General features: G+C 44.3%; 1 protein-coding gene across 4 annotated transcripts in view; it reads right to left on the reverse strand.

Moving 5' to 3' along the window:
* The window catches only part of PRKD1 (protein kinase D1), a 277704-nt gene that overhangs the window by 69813 nt on the left and 190221 nt on the right, over positions 1-17670 (reverse strand). For all 4 annotated transcript variants that reach the window (XR_016440336.1, XM_090033538.1, XM_090033536.1 and 1 more), the window contains exons 3-4: positions 4145-4276; positions 2062-2222 (exon numbers count right to left, since the gene is read on the reverse strand). Coding sequence is in view for 3 of the 4 variants with exons in the window: in XM_090033538.1 (XP_089889664.1) it covers positions 2062-2222; positions 4145-4276 (293 nt within the window). In the remaining variant the exon portion in view is untranslated. The remainder of the gene's footprint in view (positions 1-2061; positions 2223-4144; positions 4277-17670) is intronic.

Genomic DNA, 17670 nt, shown 5'->3' on the forward strand with positions numbered 1-17670 from the left:
GGTCCTGGTGCAATAAAAAAAAATCCTTAGATAGATTTTTCTTTCCTCAAAATGCACTGATAGATTTTTCTTTCCTCAAAATGCACTGAATCTTTCTGGAGATTTCAAGATGACAAAACACAAAATGAGCAAATAAGCAAAACAAAGCAAAACCCAAAGGAAAAAGAAAACTTTTTCTGGCTTCAGAGCATTTTGTGATGGCTTTACAGAGATACAGTATTGTGAAGCTGATGACCCACCCTTGCATCAAGATTCCTCTCTAAACTCAGTCTAAAGCCAGACTTCTTTTCAAAACAAGATGCTTATGGAAAATGTCATTAAATGGAAAAAAAAGACAGGAAGTTGATCACACTATTCAGAATACTGGTCACACTGATGTTTGCTGTACAGCTGGAGGTTAAAACTCATTTGGCCTCATGAGCCAGATCCAAACTGCAAGCGACATCAGAAGCTCAAATCTCTGTGGCTGCTAGAGTTTCTGCATCAGTGAAGCCCTAGAACCCAGGGGGGTAAAATGGCCATCACGCGCACGTGCCTGCACACGCGCACACAAACACACACACACACGCGTGCACGCGCGCATCCATTTCCCTGCCACTGATTTACTTAAACTCCCACATTCATTGAGTGTGGGGGGGAAGGGTGGCAAGTGGTAGCAGCATTAACCCTTTGGGTTCTAGAGCTGTGCTGCTGTGTTTGACATCCCTGCTCCACAGGAAGCACTGTGGTTCACGCTTTATGCAGGCTAAATACTCTATTACAGTGATTATCAACTTCCTTAGACTTGAGGCACCCCTTGATATGCTTGACCCACCCTTTGGAAAAGGTAAGCTCTTCATTTTCATTTTTTTCTTGACTACGGAAAAGAAATAGAGCAACTCTTCTATTGCAAAGAACTCAGACCATAAAAGATCTGAATGTTTTAACACTATGGATTCTTATTTGAAATCTCTGGGTTTATCTTCTGAATCGTGTTTTCCCTCCATCAATACTAATATTGTGCATGGCACCCCTGGCACTGTTGAAAGGATCTGTAGATGCCCAGGGTGATGCAGCACCCTGGTTGAGAATTGCTGCTCTGTCACCTTCACATGCATCATGGTGCACAGTTGCATAATGGAAATTTTTGACACACACAGTTTGAATTCTATTTTCACCTGTGGTAAAATGTGACTGTCTTGTACCTGTACCTACTGAAAGTGAAACAACAAAGGAGAATAGCTAGTACCCATCACCTTTTAGACTGGGGCTAAAGCATTTAACCAAGTTGTAGGCCCTCTTCACCCAAGTGGAATTTGAACCTAAATCTTTCACTTTTCAGGAAAGTGCCCCAACCAGCATGATACCAGCTAGATCTTGGGTAGGATGACTAAAGTTATATGCATGATTGGGCAATTCTATTCTGCCAGGACACATACACAGCCAAAGTGCTATATACTGATCATGTGCAGAATGGGAGAACAGATCAAGGATAGCTACACAGAATCCCAAACTATGCATGGGTGCCAAAAACTGCAGTTATGCACCTGCCATTTATGCATATGAGGCTGAAACAGGATTGGGCCCAAAGTGTGCACGCACACACAGAGAAACAAAAATGATCAGGTTTCTGAGATCCCTTTTTACATGTTCTAATTAAGTTTTTAAGTCTTTTCTTTTTCTATACTACAAATCAATATATATGCTTTTTGGCACACAAGAAATTTGGTTTCCAGTTCTGAAGGAAGTATGTTTGTCATATTATTTCTTCTACTTTCCCTGTGCTAATCCTTCCAGCTTTGACCGCTTATCAGTAACTACATCAGAACTGGACCCTCAAAAACCACAACCTTTCACAAATAGGTTATTATTAACTGCATTAAGTCTCTAGGGGAAGCAAACTTGACGCATGAGCTAGTACACATTTAGACAGTGATCTTCTTGTTATGATAAAGCAAAATTTGTATCATTTACATATACTGATTCTCAACAAGTCTGACAGGAAAAAAATCCTTAAATGTTGTGTTTCATTCTTTTCTCAACGACAACGTATAGTATTTTCATGATTAGCGAATACCATACCAGAAGGGCCTCATCTGGTGTGCTAGGTGAGGGTTCTGCAGACACTGTCCGAATAGTGCTGACTCCTGTTAAGGAAACATTTGAGAGTCGTCTTTTACGTACACCGCTGCAGTTGTTAGGGATTTTAAATGCACATCTCTTATGGTAGTTTAGACCACATCCTGAAAAGAAAAATATGAAACCCTCCTATTATAGATGATTTTAGTATAAAGCAAAAATGCACTTTTATATTGAACTACATGGCATCCTCATTTTCTTTGAAACTGTTGTTTCCTCGGCTTCACTAATTAGCTCTCCAATTCTGGAGGTTAAAATGGGTGGTAAGGATACTACACGCTTCCAGAAATTACAATTATAGCCACACCTCAATCTGACTCCCTAATTCTTCAATTCTCTATGGTTTGAAAGCACTAAGGAGGCTGCTTACCCTGCACCCAGAAGGTAGGGAATAAAAGATTCACTATATGTCAATCACTGGCAAGGCTCCAATTAGAACCCAGGAAGGATGCTCTGGGAAGAGTCGGAGCAGTCATAACAAAATAAGGAATAACAGGCAGTTACACACTTAATTTACACAAATACAGATTAAGAGCAAATACAGTGAAACTAACTGAATTACAGTGGTTTTAAAAAAAAGAATAATGAAAGATAAGAATTAAGCCAAGGCAAACTTAACTGACAGAAAGATAAGACTTTCATAAAGATACAGAATAAACATAAATAATCCATGAATAACTGGTCATTTGGTCTTTCTTACACTATCAGTCCTCTCTAAATTAGGAGTGCACCGATAGAGTCTTTTGCAGCTAATAATGATAGCCAATTTTTAAGGAGGCATATCAGCCGATGCTGATCCGATTTCTAATACCCAGCCTGGCTGCCTCTAGCTGGTAAGTCTGGTGTGGTGGGAAAGGGGCTGGGGGTGCAGATCAAGGCCATTGTGGTGTGGGAGGTATGAGGCAGGGACTGGTGGAGGGATTGGGGCAAGCACTGCCAAGCTGTGGTGGGGTGGGCGCGGGATGGTACTGTGGCTTATCTGGCGAGTGCAGGGGCGGTACTGGCTCCTGCGACTGCATGCCTCTCAGCCGGGAGCCGGTGGTCCAGTGGCTTGTCCGGCACTCACCTGGTCATCCAGCGGCTCCCACTGCTGCTCTCACTACTCATCCAGGAAGGCAGGGGGTGGCATATGCCCTCGGATCTGTGCAGGGTGGGCTGGAGCCGGGGCTGAGCCAAGCTCTTCCCACTAGGGCTGGGCTGCACTGGGAAGGGGCTACAGCAAATTTGTGGCTGCAGCCCCCCCTATAACCCTTTCCCAGCACAACTTCTGCCCAGCCCACCCCACCCCATGCAGATCTGGGGCCACAGGCCCTCCCCCTGCCCTCTTGGATGAGCAGTGGAAGCAGTGGCGAGAGCCACCAGACAAGCTGCTAGATCAGTGGTTCCCAGCTGAGCAGCATCCCATGGTGGAAGCTAAGCCCCCCTCCCCAAGCCCATTGGAGAAGCTGGGGCTCTGTGCCACAGCCACCTCACCCCAGATGGGCAGCACTTGCCCAGCCCCATGCCTCCCTCACCATGGGGGCCTTGATCTGCATCCCCAGCTCCTTCTCTCCCCCATCCCCTGCCACCACACCAGATTTATCAGCAGGAGGCAGCACTCCATGCTTCCGGGCTGTGCTCCTTGCCACCTGTACTGTGCTGCGGCTGTGTGCATGCATGGGCCATTTACTGGCCAAATTATTGGCCTGATATGGCTGATTTCCAATATAGTAAATTACCTTTCTATCACTGCTGATCCTATATTGGACTGATGTATTGGTACTTCTCTACTCTAAATCCAATATTCCTTTTAAAAAAAGGCTACACAAATATGAAGAAGTTAACTAGCTGGTTAAACGGTTTGGAATATTAGTCAAGCTGCTTTTTCTTCTGCAGGAATAACTGTCAGACAAATTCTTATAATCCCTGTAATTTGAAATTCTTCTAGTGCCTACATTATATCCAATTGCTGTCAAGTACACAGTACACAGAAAAGTCTCATTCCAGTTCACTACTGTGTTTGAGAATAAATCCTAATATAACATACCTTCACATTTAAGTCCTTGACGCACAAGGCCCCAAAGCATTTCACCACAGTGGTCACAGAAAGCTGGTGCTCGGTATGAGTGAACAAACAGAGCATGGGGACGGATTTGAAAGTCTTCAAATGTGGCAGAAGCTGTAAAAAAAAAACCAAAAAAACCCCAAGAAATGAAGATAATTAAGTTATTATCAATATGTATCATTCAGTGATATTTTATCATAAAAGATACCTTTAGTCATTTGGCAAATGAATACACCTTTTATTCACTTAGAATATCATTTATGGAAGGAAAGGTTGATAAGCAATATAAAGTGTGTTTTTGTAAATTTGCATCAAACATCTATACTTGCTTTACATTGTACTGCTTGGAATATAGCTAATCACTAGTGAAGCCCTATTATAAAAGCTATTTTTCCAATCTGCATATTTCTTTTTCCACAACCCTCACATGTGCATTACTTTATTAATTGTGTTTATTGCTGCTGAACCTCAGGGCTAAGCAGGAATGGGGCCTCATTTTTCTAAGCACTGTACACACGGAGAGAAGGAGACTGTATGTGGCTTGAAGAGCTCACAATCTATGTAGAGAAGACAACCAGGTGATGGAGGTGATTGAAAGGGAGGGAAAAGGGGTATGGCACCGAATAGTGAACAATGTGATGGTGACAAATGCCATGTTAGTTCTGCAATTTTTGTAGGTGGGTGCAGGTAGGAAGAAGGGCGTCACAGGGCGGGGGCCCAGAAGCGGCCGCGATCTCTCCTGGCACCCCCTACCGTGTCAAGTGGGTGTCTACGCACCCTCATTATCTCGCCCGCCACGTCTTGCTGGAAAATATTATAAAAGGGAGGCTGCCTTTTACCCTCTTGCACAGGACCCTTTTGTGTACTTCCGCCGGTACCCCGTCTCCTGATGATTCAGTGTACTTCCGCCATAGGGCTACGCATGGCTTCTACCACCCCTAATACCATGCCCCAAGCCTCTCAGTTGTCCCAGACGTTGTTGAGTCTATTATCTCCTCTTGGCGGCCCTCTCCAGGGCCTCTCCCCGTACACTTGCCCTCTCTGGGCCCCTACCTGTACGCTCGCCCTCCCTCGGGCCTTCTTATTCCTGTGCGCCCTCCCTCGGGCTTCTACCCATACTCTCGCCTTCTCTGGGCCTCTACCCATACGCTCGCCCTCCCTTGGGCCTTTTTATTCCTATGCCTTCTTAGTCCTATGCACCCTCCCTCAGGCCTTCTTATTCCTGTGCACCCTCCCTCGGGCCTTCTTATTCCTGTGCGCTTGCCCTTCTCTGGGCTTCTTATTCCAGTACGCCTTCCCTGGGGCTTATCCCAATCCGAATACCAAATCGCCCTCCCTGGGGCTTATCCTGATCCAAATGCCAAATCACCCTCCCTGGGGCTTTACTCATGCCCACGCCCACACTGGGGCCTTGCTCGCGTGATTCCCGCCCACACTGGGGCCTATGTACCTCATGCTCCCTGCGCTCGGGGCTCAGGTGGCCATAGCCATGCCTGGCCCCCAGACCCACCTTCCCGGGTCACTCACCTGCACTGGGCTCCTTGCCCCACACAACACTGCCCCACTGGGGCTGGGGTCTATGCAACCCCAAAACGCAGCACCCTCTCTGGTGCCAGGAACCCCCACACTACTGGGGAGCTCCCCTGAGGCCTCCTCCAACCCCTACAGCCTCACCCAGTCCTCTGGTGTAACAATAAACAAAACCCATAAGCCAATCGGCTGCAACACAAACTTAAGCCTCCTGGCCAAACTCTAACCCTAAGCCCTCAGGCTCATCAACATTACCATCCCGGCCAGGGGTTCCTCTGCCTGGTATTCTCCTCCTAAGCTACTCAGGTCCTCAGACTTCTCATGCTCTGCTCACTCCCACAGAGCTCTATCTTCCACAGCTGCCAGAGGGGAACTGCCCACTTCCTCAGCCCAGGCTGTTTATATGGGCCAGGCCCTGCCCCCTTCCAGTCAGCTGACCTCTGGGGTTGCCCTGGCAACCCCCCCACCTGTCCTTTATTAGGAGCAGGCACTTCAGTGCCTGTGACAAAGGGATAAGATAAATGGAAGGACCATCTGAATTCTCTGGTTGGGCTGGTTCTGCAGAGTGAAGTCAGCCAGGCTAGGGACAGACATTCAAAAAGCCTGAGGCTGACTTGATTCAGTCTTTGCAGGTTAGTCTAATCTGGCTAAGCTAAACCAGTTTGTAACTGTAAAGACATCTCCCCTGAACTGAAAAAATGTAGGCATATGCCTGCAGTGGCTTAGGCTAGAAGCCAGGGAGGAGTGTGAGTGCTAAAACAGCCCTCCTTTCCCTTCCATAGTGCTGAGCTGAGGGGGGTGTGGCCATGATCCAGCAGGATGCTCTGATTAGGGAGGGGTTCCCCACCCCTCTCGCTGTTGATAACAGAGCTTTAGTTACACAGCAAGAAGTTACACAGGGAGTTGTTAGCATTTGTCAGCCATCAGCAAAAAAAAGCAGGCAGTGGTAATGGGATGTGGGAGGGGGGGTGGAGCAGGAGGAACCCAGGCAGATGTCTGTAGCCTCTGCCAAAGCTCCAGCCAGGGAGCAGACAGGCAGGACCAGCTCTGCTGTGGAGCAGAGAACCCATCCCAGAGAGCATACCAGGATGCTGGAGGACTCTGGTTTAACTTAAACCAGGAAGGGGTTTAGGACACTGCATAATGGTTTGATTTAAATCAGTTAAGTCTGATACTACATTCAACCAAGTTTATCTCAAACTGGTTTCAGCCATTCTCAAACTGGTTAATGAACACTAAACATCTGCTCTGTTACAGGTTTAAAACATTTTGTGATCTCTTAAACTGCTTTATGTGTAATGTCTGTCCCTAGCCTCTGTGCTTCTTATCCTACCAACTGAAGTTTCTGGCTTTATAAAACTTAATTTTTATTACATATAAAAATATTTACCTAGAATTTTTTATATTTTATATTACTTTAAGCACCGTCATCAACATTTAGAGGTGTGATTGTCTGACAAGCTTTCAAAAAGGTCAGATGTGATACTTGTTATATTCATCTAGATATATTAAGATTCCCTTTGATGCAGTATGATAAACATTGTCTCTACTGTTTTAATAGTTTCTCAACATAGAGAAAGAGTAGCATATTGAATGATAAATTAGAAAGGACTTTAATTGCATTTCAGGTTATACTGCAAAACACTTCCAGCATTAGACAATAGGATATATCAATGCTAAGACATGGTGCATATATCCACTGAAGCTGTGGATAAAACAGATAAAATGAAACTGGATAAAAAAATTACAGATTATGTGTGGTATTGTTTGCTGTAACTTGTCAAACATACAGCCTGCAGGCCAGATCTGAACCATGAAGCCATGTTACCTGACCTGGTAGGTGGCTACTAGGGCTGGAATTCAAAGGCAGGGTGAATGGGGGCAGGGTAAATCAAGGGTACAGAGCCCTGTTGGGGATGTGTTTTAGCAGTAGGGGTTGAGAGATGGCTGCATTAATCCCTGTGGCTTCCTGAAGCTGCTTGCCCTGCTGCTACCAGTCACCTCACCGCCACAGATGGATCCATATCTGGTCCCTCAGGAGGCTCATAGTTCAGATTCAGCCTCTAAGAAGCCCCACAGTCTGCATCTGGCCCAGGGCACCAGTGAGTTTGACAACCTTGACTTATCTTATAGTAAGTGTCATGCATGATCTTTTTCTTGTCAATATCTTCCATTCTGAAAGAATAATTTTTGGAAAGGAAGTATATAAACACCCATCAACGTAACTGCAAAAATATATAATTCAATATAAAATTCACCAACAGGTCCAAAATTAGTGTATCTTGATTGAAGATAATTTTAAAACCAACCTTTCCAGTCCTGCAACTTTTACCACTCAGTTATTGAAATAGCTGTAATAGTTAAGTTATTTTGAGACTGGCTTAAACAATAGAATAGATAGCTACTGTCTCTTAAGAAGTTTTGGCTTAAGAAAGTCACTGCTAAGACTTTTGCTGACTTTTATTTGAATCAGAGCTGTGCTGGCCTTCCTGCAAATGTGGGAGTGAATACCTGAAGGATCAGGGAAAGGATTGTAAATAATATTGTAAAAATATAAACACAGAGCAATTGCACAAAAGACAAAGCCCTGGAAGTATGAACAAAATGGTGCATATAGATTTAAGTTATGCAAGTAAAAATTCAGCCAAAAACATCTTTGGATGCTTGGTTTGAGTGTATACAAAAGGCAGTGCCATAGTAAAATATGTAACTAATTAAGGTAACTGTGACCTAACTAATTAGGTATTTCATTTACAGAGGCTATGGAGACAAGACCTATAGAAAACAGATTATATCTATCTGTGGCAGGGCACTGTAGGTGCCTGCCACTTTAAGAGCCTGAAGCTAGCAGCCGGCAGGTGCCTGATGAAGGCAGCCATTTTGGATCTAGGGCTGCACATATAAACAGGGCACTTGCTGCTGGAGGCCCAGGCAAGCAACAACATTGCCTGGCTGCTGCTATTATCTGGAGGTAAGGGGGAGCTGTAGGGATGGTTAGGAGGGGTCTGGTCCTGGGCATGACCTAAAACTGCACAGCTTGGTGGGGCTCTCAGTAGTGCGGGAGCCCCCAGGACATACCACACCAGTTATCATCGTGGTGAAAGGTGAGTATGGGCGCCTTAACCCTAGCCCTCACCTTCAGGTGGGTTTGCATACCATCAGAGGTAGTTGGGGCCAGGCACAGCTGTGGCCACCTGGGCCCTGCGGGGGTGTGAGACCCTGAGAGCGAAAGTTGGGAATGGGCATGGTCATGGCCACCTGAGCCCACTGGGGAGCAAACCCCCATGGCCCTGAGTGAGGGGGTGGTCAGGAGCCCCAAGTAAGGGGAGTGGAAATTAGGATCCCAGTGAGGGGGTAGCCCCAGTGAAGGGGGCCATGATCTGTAGCCCAAGTGAGGGAGCAGAGTTGTGGAGCCCCAGAGAGGGGGTAGCCTCAAGTAAGGGGTGGAGATCTGGTAACCCCAAGCAAGGGGGTACAGCTATGAAGCCCCAGTGAGGGGGTAGCCCCAAGGAAGGGGTGGAGCTCTGGAGCCCCAAGTGAGGGGGGTGATGTGGAAACCCAAGCAAGGGGAGTAGGCTCAGGTAAGTCTTTGGATGCCTGAGGCTGAGGTTTGGGCCAGAGGCCGAGTGAAAGGGGCTCAGCCCCACACTGAGAGAGGCAAGTCCTGACCCCAGTAAATCCTCCAGTGCTGGGAGGCCGAATGTAAGAACTGAAGTAGCATCATGACCTGCTGCCCGGGGGGGGCGGGGTTAGAGTCCCCTGTGAGACCCTGGGGCACCAGTCATAGTGTGAGGTACCCCAGCTCCCCACATCTAAAAAGGTGGACCAACAGAAAAGGTGGGGCTAGTGAGGCCAGGACCCTCAAATGGTCTATGCTGGGACTAGGACCAAGAAGGTCAAAAGGGCCAGGCACCCATTGCAAGGGGCACCCGGAGTCGTGGGCCTGGGACCCCGCCTGGCCTTGGAGGTGAGGCCAGGGCCTGTGTCTGGCTGAAGGTCCCGAGTGGGGGACCACACCCAAAAGGGTAGCTAGCTACAAGGAGCTCAGCAGCCCAAATGAAGGCAACGTAAGCTTCCTGAATGGAAGGATCAAAGAAGGACCCTGCCAGGAGGATTCTGGAGCCTAATATGGGACTGGTGTGACTATTAACATCTGAATGCCATCTGCAAAACTTGGGCTGCAGTGTAGGGAGGAACGGAGCCGCAGATAGTGCCCCCTGGCATCAGGGCACAAAATGGGCAGCCTCCCGCCTTATTTAACAATTTAAATAATTTTCCAACAAGTTGTGGCGGGCGAGACAGGTGTGAGGCCGGCGACAGCTGGCCTGGGGGAAACCCACTTCGCCATAATATCACGTTCAGTTTTCCAAATGGCATAGTTCAAATAAATCCTTGAGAACCAAAAATCCTGCCCCCATTCCTATTCCTGAAACCAAAAATCAAGAAGAGGTCTTACAGTCATTATAGATGGCTATAATAAAGGAGAGCTATACTAGATTCATTTCTAGTAAGAGGGTGTAACATTGAAAAATACTTCTAGGGTTGTCTGTGGAAAACCTGTATTGGTTATGTCTACATGGAACCAAGGAATACGTTTTCATCAGAAATCACTTGATATCATTACAAAAATGGGATCAAATGACTTGGTATAATTATTTTAAATCCTTTTCTAATTTACAAAATCCAAACAGTTTAGAAATTTATTAGAGTAAGAAAACCCTGAAAATTGTGATGTTATTTTGTTTTTCTGAGAATATTCACATCTCAATTTTTCCTAAAAACTATGTAAAAAAATTACTTAATATTCCAGATGAAATGTTATTCTTCATATAGAAACTCTAAGAGGTTAGGACATCTTGATTCAACATTAAAATAACTCTACAATTATTTAACATTGGCTATAGTCAGCCAATAAAAAATTATTCAGCTATATTTTATACAGCTGAGGTTTAGATCACCTAAGAAAAACATTTTTAGAGTGTTATTGCTCTTGTGTTTTTCAAATTAAAGTGGCCAACTCCACTGTTAAATCAACGTTGGCTTTGATATATTAAGAAACCAAACTAATCAAAATGGGTTTTATGTCACTTAAATGAATCCTTAAAGTTGACTTTGGCTTGAACTGAAGATGAATTTGCATCTACAGTCAGGAATTCACTGTAAGATGTTTCTTACAGCTAGCTTCTTCAGACTTCAGTGGGGATTATACAATGCACAATCAAATCCTAATGCTTTTCCGTGTACCTAAAAATACTTTTTAAAATATTTCATTTTTCTTGCACCTCGAGTACTCACCATAAAGAAAACCTAGCCACAAATTCTTAAATACTTCATGGCGTATTCCAGTCATCTATTAGTAAAGTATGGAACCTGCATCTCCATCAACTGACCACTGACTTGTGGAGTCCTAGAAAGATTAATTCTCTCTCCAGTTCTTTTCAGCATCTTCATATAGCTGATGGGTAAACTGGTCAGATGATGTGGCCTCAAGAAACAGCCATATAAAGATGACACATGGCTGTATTAATCCCTCATCACATTATTTCCTTACTCCAAGATTACCTCATGCTTAGATGAGATCAGTTAGTTGTGAAACAGCTGAATGGACTTGAACCTGAGCAAGGAAGTGGTGATGATGCAAAAAGGGAAAACATTTTGAAGAGTTGACAGTTGGATCTCCTTAGTTTGAAAATATATGCTGATCCTTGACTACATCAGTCTATAGTTTCTAAGTCATTTTGGATTCCTTGCTAACACAGTCTCACATAGCAAAATTTATGATCAATGCTTCCTATCATCTCTAATTGTCTTGATGAATCTGTCCTAACTTATTGGGTGATTGACTTAATTTCAGTTATTCAGTTAAAGGAAGATATGCTACTGACATGCAGACTGGCATCCTGTAGTAATTAGCCAGCTGGTAACAGGTCACACACCTAAGGGGCCACAGCTGGCTCAGTTAATCAGTAATGAGGGGAAGTGGACTCAGATATAAAGGGAGACAGGAAAAGAAAGTGTGGAGGAGGGAGGGATGTTAGCATGGAGTGAGAAGACTCCTCAAAGAAAGACTAGAAAGTGAGAACTCACCCTGGATGGGAGTGTTTATTTTAGAATTGTGTTGTAATAGCAACTGAGCCTGTGGTGTAGACTAACCTCGGGCTTTGAGGCTTGTGTTGCTGTGCATGCTACAGGTGTGTTCAGTTGGATTGTTTGCTTCTGTGTGACCCCTGGGAAGCAGAGGAACCCAGGGCATTACAGTTTGTACTTCTGAGCCCAGAGAGAGACTGTTGCTGTGACCAGATTAAAGGGCTCAAGGACTGATTTGAGCCAGGCTAGTTGGCAACCTGTTACAGGATCCAACTCACTCAGAAGGTAATGTCACCCTGAACCAATGTATCTAACTTAAAGCTGATTTCACTGTCAAGTAAAGGAAAGATGAAGAGACCCTACTGTTGCAGGGGCACTAAGGTGGAAGGGCAGAAACTGCCTGGTGAGAAAGCCCAAAGAGAGAGGCAGAAGCCCAGGTGCAGGTTACAAGAGCAACAAGCCAGAGAGCAAAATAGCCTGCACCTGCACATGGTCAACTGACTGGAAGGGTCAAGGCCTTGGGTCCATATAAACCCCAGGATGGGGCCTAAGGGGGGCAGTTCCCTGCTAGCAGCCAGAGGGGAAGAAGTCTCCAGGGAGGAAGTACCCAGTGATGCAGCAACTGTTTAATATGCTGCACCCAGGGCTAATAGGGCTCCATGAGATATTTAAGGGCCATAGAGGAAGTTCTATGCTACACAGTTAAATGGGTCACTAACTGGCTGGAGGGCTGCACCCAGAAAGTGGTAGTGGATGGGTCATTTTCAACCTGGAGGGATGTGGGCAGTGGAGTTCCACAGTGGTCAGTCCTCGGGCCTGCACTGTTCAACATCTTCACCAGTGACTTGGATGATGGGGTAAAAAGCACCCTGTTCAAATTTGCTGACAACACCAAGATGTGGGAGGATGTGGGCACACTAGACGGGAGGAATAGGCTGCAATCAGACCTAGACAGTTTACAGGGATGGGCAGATGAGAACAGGATGGGTTTCAACACTGACAAGTGCAAGGTGATGCACCTGTGGAGGAAGAACCAGCAGCACACCTACAGGCTGGGGAACTCCCTTCTGGAACCAAATTCCAAGAGAAGTGGTGCTGGCTCCTACTCTGGGGGTCTTTAAGACAAGGCTAGACGAACACCTTGCTGGGGCTGTTTGACCCCAGCACTTTTTCCTGCCAAGGCAGGGGGTTGGACTTGATGATATGCTCAGGTCCCTTCCGACCCTACAAACTATGAAACCAGAGAGGGCACAGCACTTTGGGGTGCATAGACCCCAGCACCAGAGAGGGCGCGGCATTGTATTTGGGATGCATAGAACCCGGCACCAGAGAGGGCACAACATTTTATTTTGGACACAGAGGCCCTGGTGCCAGAGGGGCACAGAATTGTATTTGGAGTGCGCAGAACCCCAGCACCAGAGAGGGCACAGCATTTGGGGTGCACAGACCCTGGCACCAGAGAGGGAGCAGAGCAAGACAGAGCTGTGGAGAGCCCAGGGAGAGAGGATAAGGGAGCCAATTACAGCGAGGCCTAGGCGAGACAATGCCAGTACCATCCGTGAGACTTGGGGCATGGTAAAGGGGCAGTTGGATACACGCATATAGCCCATAAGGCTGGGGTGTCCCCGGACATCTGTTTTGAAACGGGATCCATGAGGGGTCTGGGACCCAAGGGGTTCAGGGAAATCCATCACAACCATACTTAGGTAGGCTCAAAGGCAGCCTCCCTATACCAATTATTCCAGCAAGACGTGGCAGGCGAGAATAGAGGGTGCTCAGTGGGCTGAATTGGCACAGTTGAGGGGCCCTAAGGGTAACATGGCCCTCCTTAAGGACTCCATCCCATGACACCTACCTTTTGCTCAATAGAATCAAGTGGAGCTTCTAAAAGTACCCAGTGCTGCGGTGCATACACTTGTGTAAGTACACTTGCATCACCACTGAGAAAATGGTGACAGTGTGCTTTTGAACTAAAACTCATCAAAGGTGTTTTAGTTCAAAAGTGCACCTCTCCCATCTTCTTGGCACTGACATGCATTTTGTTGTTTATACAAATGCATGTGATGCAGCACTGGGTGCATCAGCTCTCATGTGGAGCAGAAGTGATTAATCAAGTCTGCTCTGATGCACTAGATGTCTGGTGTATTGGACCAGACAAATGTGTGTGTATAAATGCCTTGGGGTTTATGCCTCACTCATCCAGAGAAGGTTTTAACCCACATCTCCTTCCTAAGAAAGTGTCCCTAAGCAAGTAGCGTAACGATGGGTGGGTGAGTGGGACACTGTGTTAACACTAAAATCATAGAAAATTAGGGTTGGAAGGGATCTCAGGAGGTCATCTAGTACAACTCCCTGATCAAGGCAGGACCATCCCAGCCAAAGCTTTTTCCAGCTGGGTCTTCAACTCCAAGGATAGAAATTCCACAATCTGTCTGTCTGTTCCAGTATTTTACTACCCTCCTAGTGATAACTCTTCCTAATACCTAACCTAAACTTCCTTTGATGCAACTTGAGATCATTGTTCCTTGTTCTATATTTACTGTCTTCAACAGAAAAACGATTTTTTTTTTTAATTTCACATTTGGAAGATATTTTACCATGCAACCAAAAAAATGGAAAGTCCCCTTTGGACCTGTGATACTCTGTGGCCATGAACAGGCATTCATTTTTAGCAGTGGAAAATTTCCCTTGCTTTCCATACCTTTACCAGACTGGAGTGATTGATCCCTGTGAGATGCATGCATGTGTTGAATCTGCATATGTAAACCTAAAGTTACTTTCTGCTTAACCTGCTAATGCCAATGCTGGCAAAGTTTTACTTTGTTTCCAATATATTTTGTGCTTGCCAGGTTGGCAGTGCTCCTTCCTGCTGTGGCTGCAGTCATTTACTGAAGGCCCTGGGACAAACATAACATTATCAGTTTGGGGAAAGCATGAGGAACATTAGGTTCATGATCCATGGCAGGGAAGGACTCCTTGCACTTTCCATAGACCAGGGATCCTTCATTTGGGGTATAGGCAGGGAGCAGCCTCCTCTGTCCCATCTGAGTTTATAATGTCATAGTGGAGGGGGCATTGTGTTAAAGCCCCCAACCTGTTCTACAGACAAGACAGTTTCTGATCTGGGGGAAGAGATGGAGCTCATTGCCATCTCCTGTCAAGGTCATCGAGGAGGGAGGGGGAGTAGCGGGTTAGACCCCAAGCCTGTCAGTCTGTGGTTTGGTGAAAAGGCAGGACACAGGGTAACTCCTCCCCTCCCAAACCAGGCCAGGACAGAAGCCATACAGGTATTCATTTTTAAAAGAGAGCTTCTTTCCCAAGGGAGATCTTTCAGCTGTTAACTTAACTTAAAAGATCTTCTCTTGAAGGGAACATGTTTCCTGGGGGAGAAACTGAATGAACACTTGTATGCTCTTAGTTTCTATTAGGAGAGCAGCAAATCTCCAGGTAAAAACATAGGAGTGTAAAGAAATTTTTTTCACCATTTAAAGTACTTTATTGCCATGACTTAACAGAAGTGCACAGCTTTACAGCACTTTAAAAATGGGTACAGTGCTTTAAATTAACCCTTGTTAAATGAGGTATTAAATCTGAAGTGCAGTATTTTACAGCACCATACCAACCTACAGTGCTTTTAAATACCTTCTGTATGCTGGGCAAACTTCTGACCAGTGGAGAAACCCCAGGAGGCTGTGGAGTGCCCCTTGCCGCCTAGCTTGGAAAGTGCAGGAAGGCTCAGCGCCCTACCCCCACCAACCACAGCACTTCAATCATGTTTAAGAGTACTGTAACTTTACATTGCTATAAAAAGTGCTCTAAATTACAGTGCTGTAAAACGTGCACAAAGCACTTCTCTACACACCCATAATGTCTGTACATGGCCTATGTTGCATGTAAAGGTACTGGTTTTTAAGGCTGTTAAGGTAATCACAGATCATTATTTTAATTTTCACCCATTAGGATAGATGCAGAACACGCATGTGTGTTCGAGGGAGGTGTTTTGTTTTTAACTGGGCTAGCCATAATAGAATATCATGAAAGTCATCTTAGCCATGACATTAAACAGCTTGACTTTTAAGGTAAAGTAGAAGTCAAATCACAATTACTGTTCTGCCTGCTGGTTTCAGTGGCCAGGTACAGACATTACACTCTTACTAACATAAGTAATAAGAAACCACTCTATACCTGTAACAGAACAGAAGTTCAGCACACAGACTGGTTTAAAAATGGTGGAACACAGTTTGCATCTCCCCCCACACCCTGCCTCCACCAAAGGGTGAGTGTGTGTTCTGTTTGCTACCAAACTAAACTATGCCACTTAAAGAAAGCTGCATAAATTATATTAATTCTGCCTTAGGCTTTTTGAATGTCTGTACCTAGCCAGTAAGACTTAACTATGACTCTCCATTTAATATGACTACATATCATATATGGTAAATGGCTAAATGTCTAGTCAAAGTAAGTATAAAGGTAGCAAATTAGTATTACATTACTCTTATAAGCCTTTTCAAATTTTTTTCAGTATCTTATAACTTTTTTGTTACATACACACTACAGACAAACACGACTTTACTTTTAAAGCAGAGATATAGCAGCTGCTGCTCAGAGCTCATATCAGCTGTAACAATGCTCCTGTAGCAACAATGTAGTTGCATGCTTCAGAGCTGAATTACTGTAACTTTAGACCTGAAATGGGGTTAGTAGCAGCAATTGTGCTATAGTTTTGTTTCTCTTTTTAAGAGGTCACTGCATATAACTATTATAATAAAAAAAGGTTGTTAAAAAAAAAAAAGGTTTATAACCACTAGCTTTTGATTTTTTACATGGTGTAATAGAATTTGATGCTATTGCTAAATGTAATAGTTGGATCAATATCAAGTCGTATTGCTATAAGTTACTACCATGTCATCGTTACATCTGCATACTTCTTTAGAACTACAAGTTTCCATTAAGCGGAGAATAAGCATGAGAAGTTTTGGTCTGGGAAGAAATTCCAAACATTAGGAGTTTATAACAGCAGAAATATAATTTATATTTATTTTATAAACTTAATGACACTTATTGCCACCAGACAACAACTGTAGTAACTTCAATGTATTCTTTCACCTAAATGCAACAGTGACACTGTGGTGGGTACTTCACAATTGCACATGGAATTATGTATGAAAAAGAAGAGAATTCAAAACAAATGCATGACTGGATCCTGAAAAGCTTACTATGATGAATCGCATCACTAATTTATACTGGTAATGTTTGCCAGATTAAGTCCATAATAGGATATGATTATATCCTTAACTCTCAGAACTCATTTGCTGCCATCTGTTTAAGCATTTTTAAGAATTTTAAGCCTCATCTAAAATGTACACATTTAAAATAAGAACAATTTTGGGAAGGATTCATTCTTTCAACCATAATATATAATATGCTTGTTAAGATAAAAGAGAAGAAAATAGTCTATTTTTCATATGAGACATTTTGAAAACCTGTGGTTGCCAAATATCTTCTGCATGTTTAAGATGAGTTCCATTAAACTCATTGTAGTTACGAGAGTCTGCCCCACCTGAGGATATGATCCTTCTAGACTTTGGTTTATAATTTATATTGCAATATATATTCTTCTGACTGCCATGGTATTATATTACCTGAGTTTTTAAACAATGTACCCTAGCACAGGTAAACAATCCACAAACATGTTTACTTAGTTTGCACACAGATTTTTAATTTCTGGGGAAAAAAGATTAATATTCATAAACAGTCAACATCCTTGATTTATCTTTAAATCCTGCATTTCTTAAGTTCAATTTTAATATACTTCTCTTAATTTGAGAATGATTAGTTGGTTTTAAACATGCAACTTATGCAACAGAGTAGACTTTACCTTCATTTGAAAT

Source organism: Crocodylus siamensis, chromosome 2 (assembly GCF_052110815.1).
Source record: "Crocodylus siamensis isolate JL-2025a chromosome 2, ASM5211081v1, whole genome shotgun sequence".
In the NCBI taxonomy this organism is placed as follows: Eukaryota; Metazoa; Chordata; order Crocodylia; family Crocodylidae; genus Crocodylus; species Crocodylus siamensis.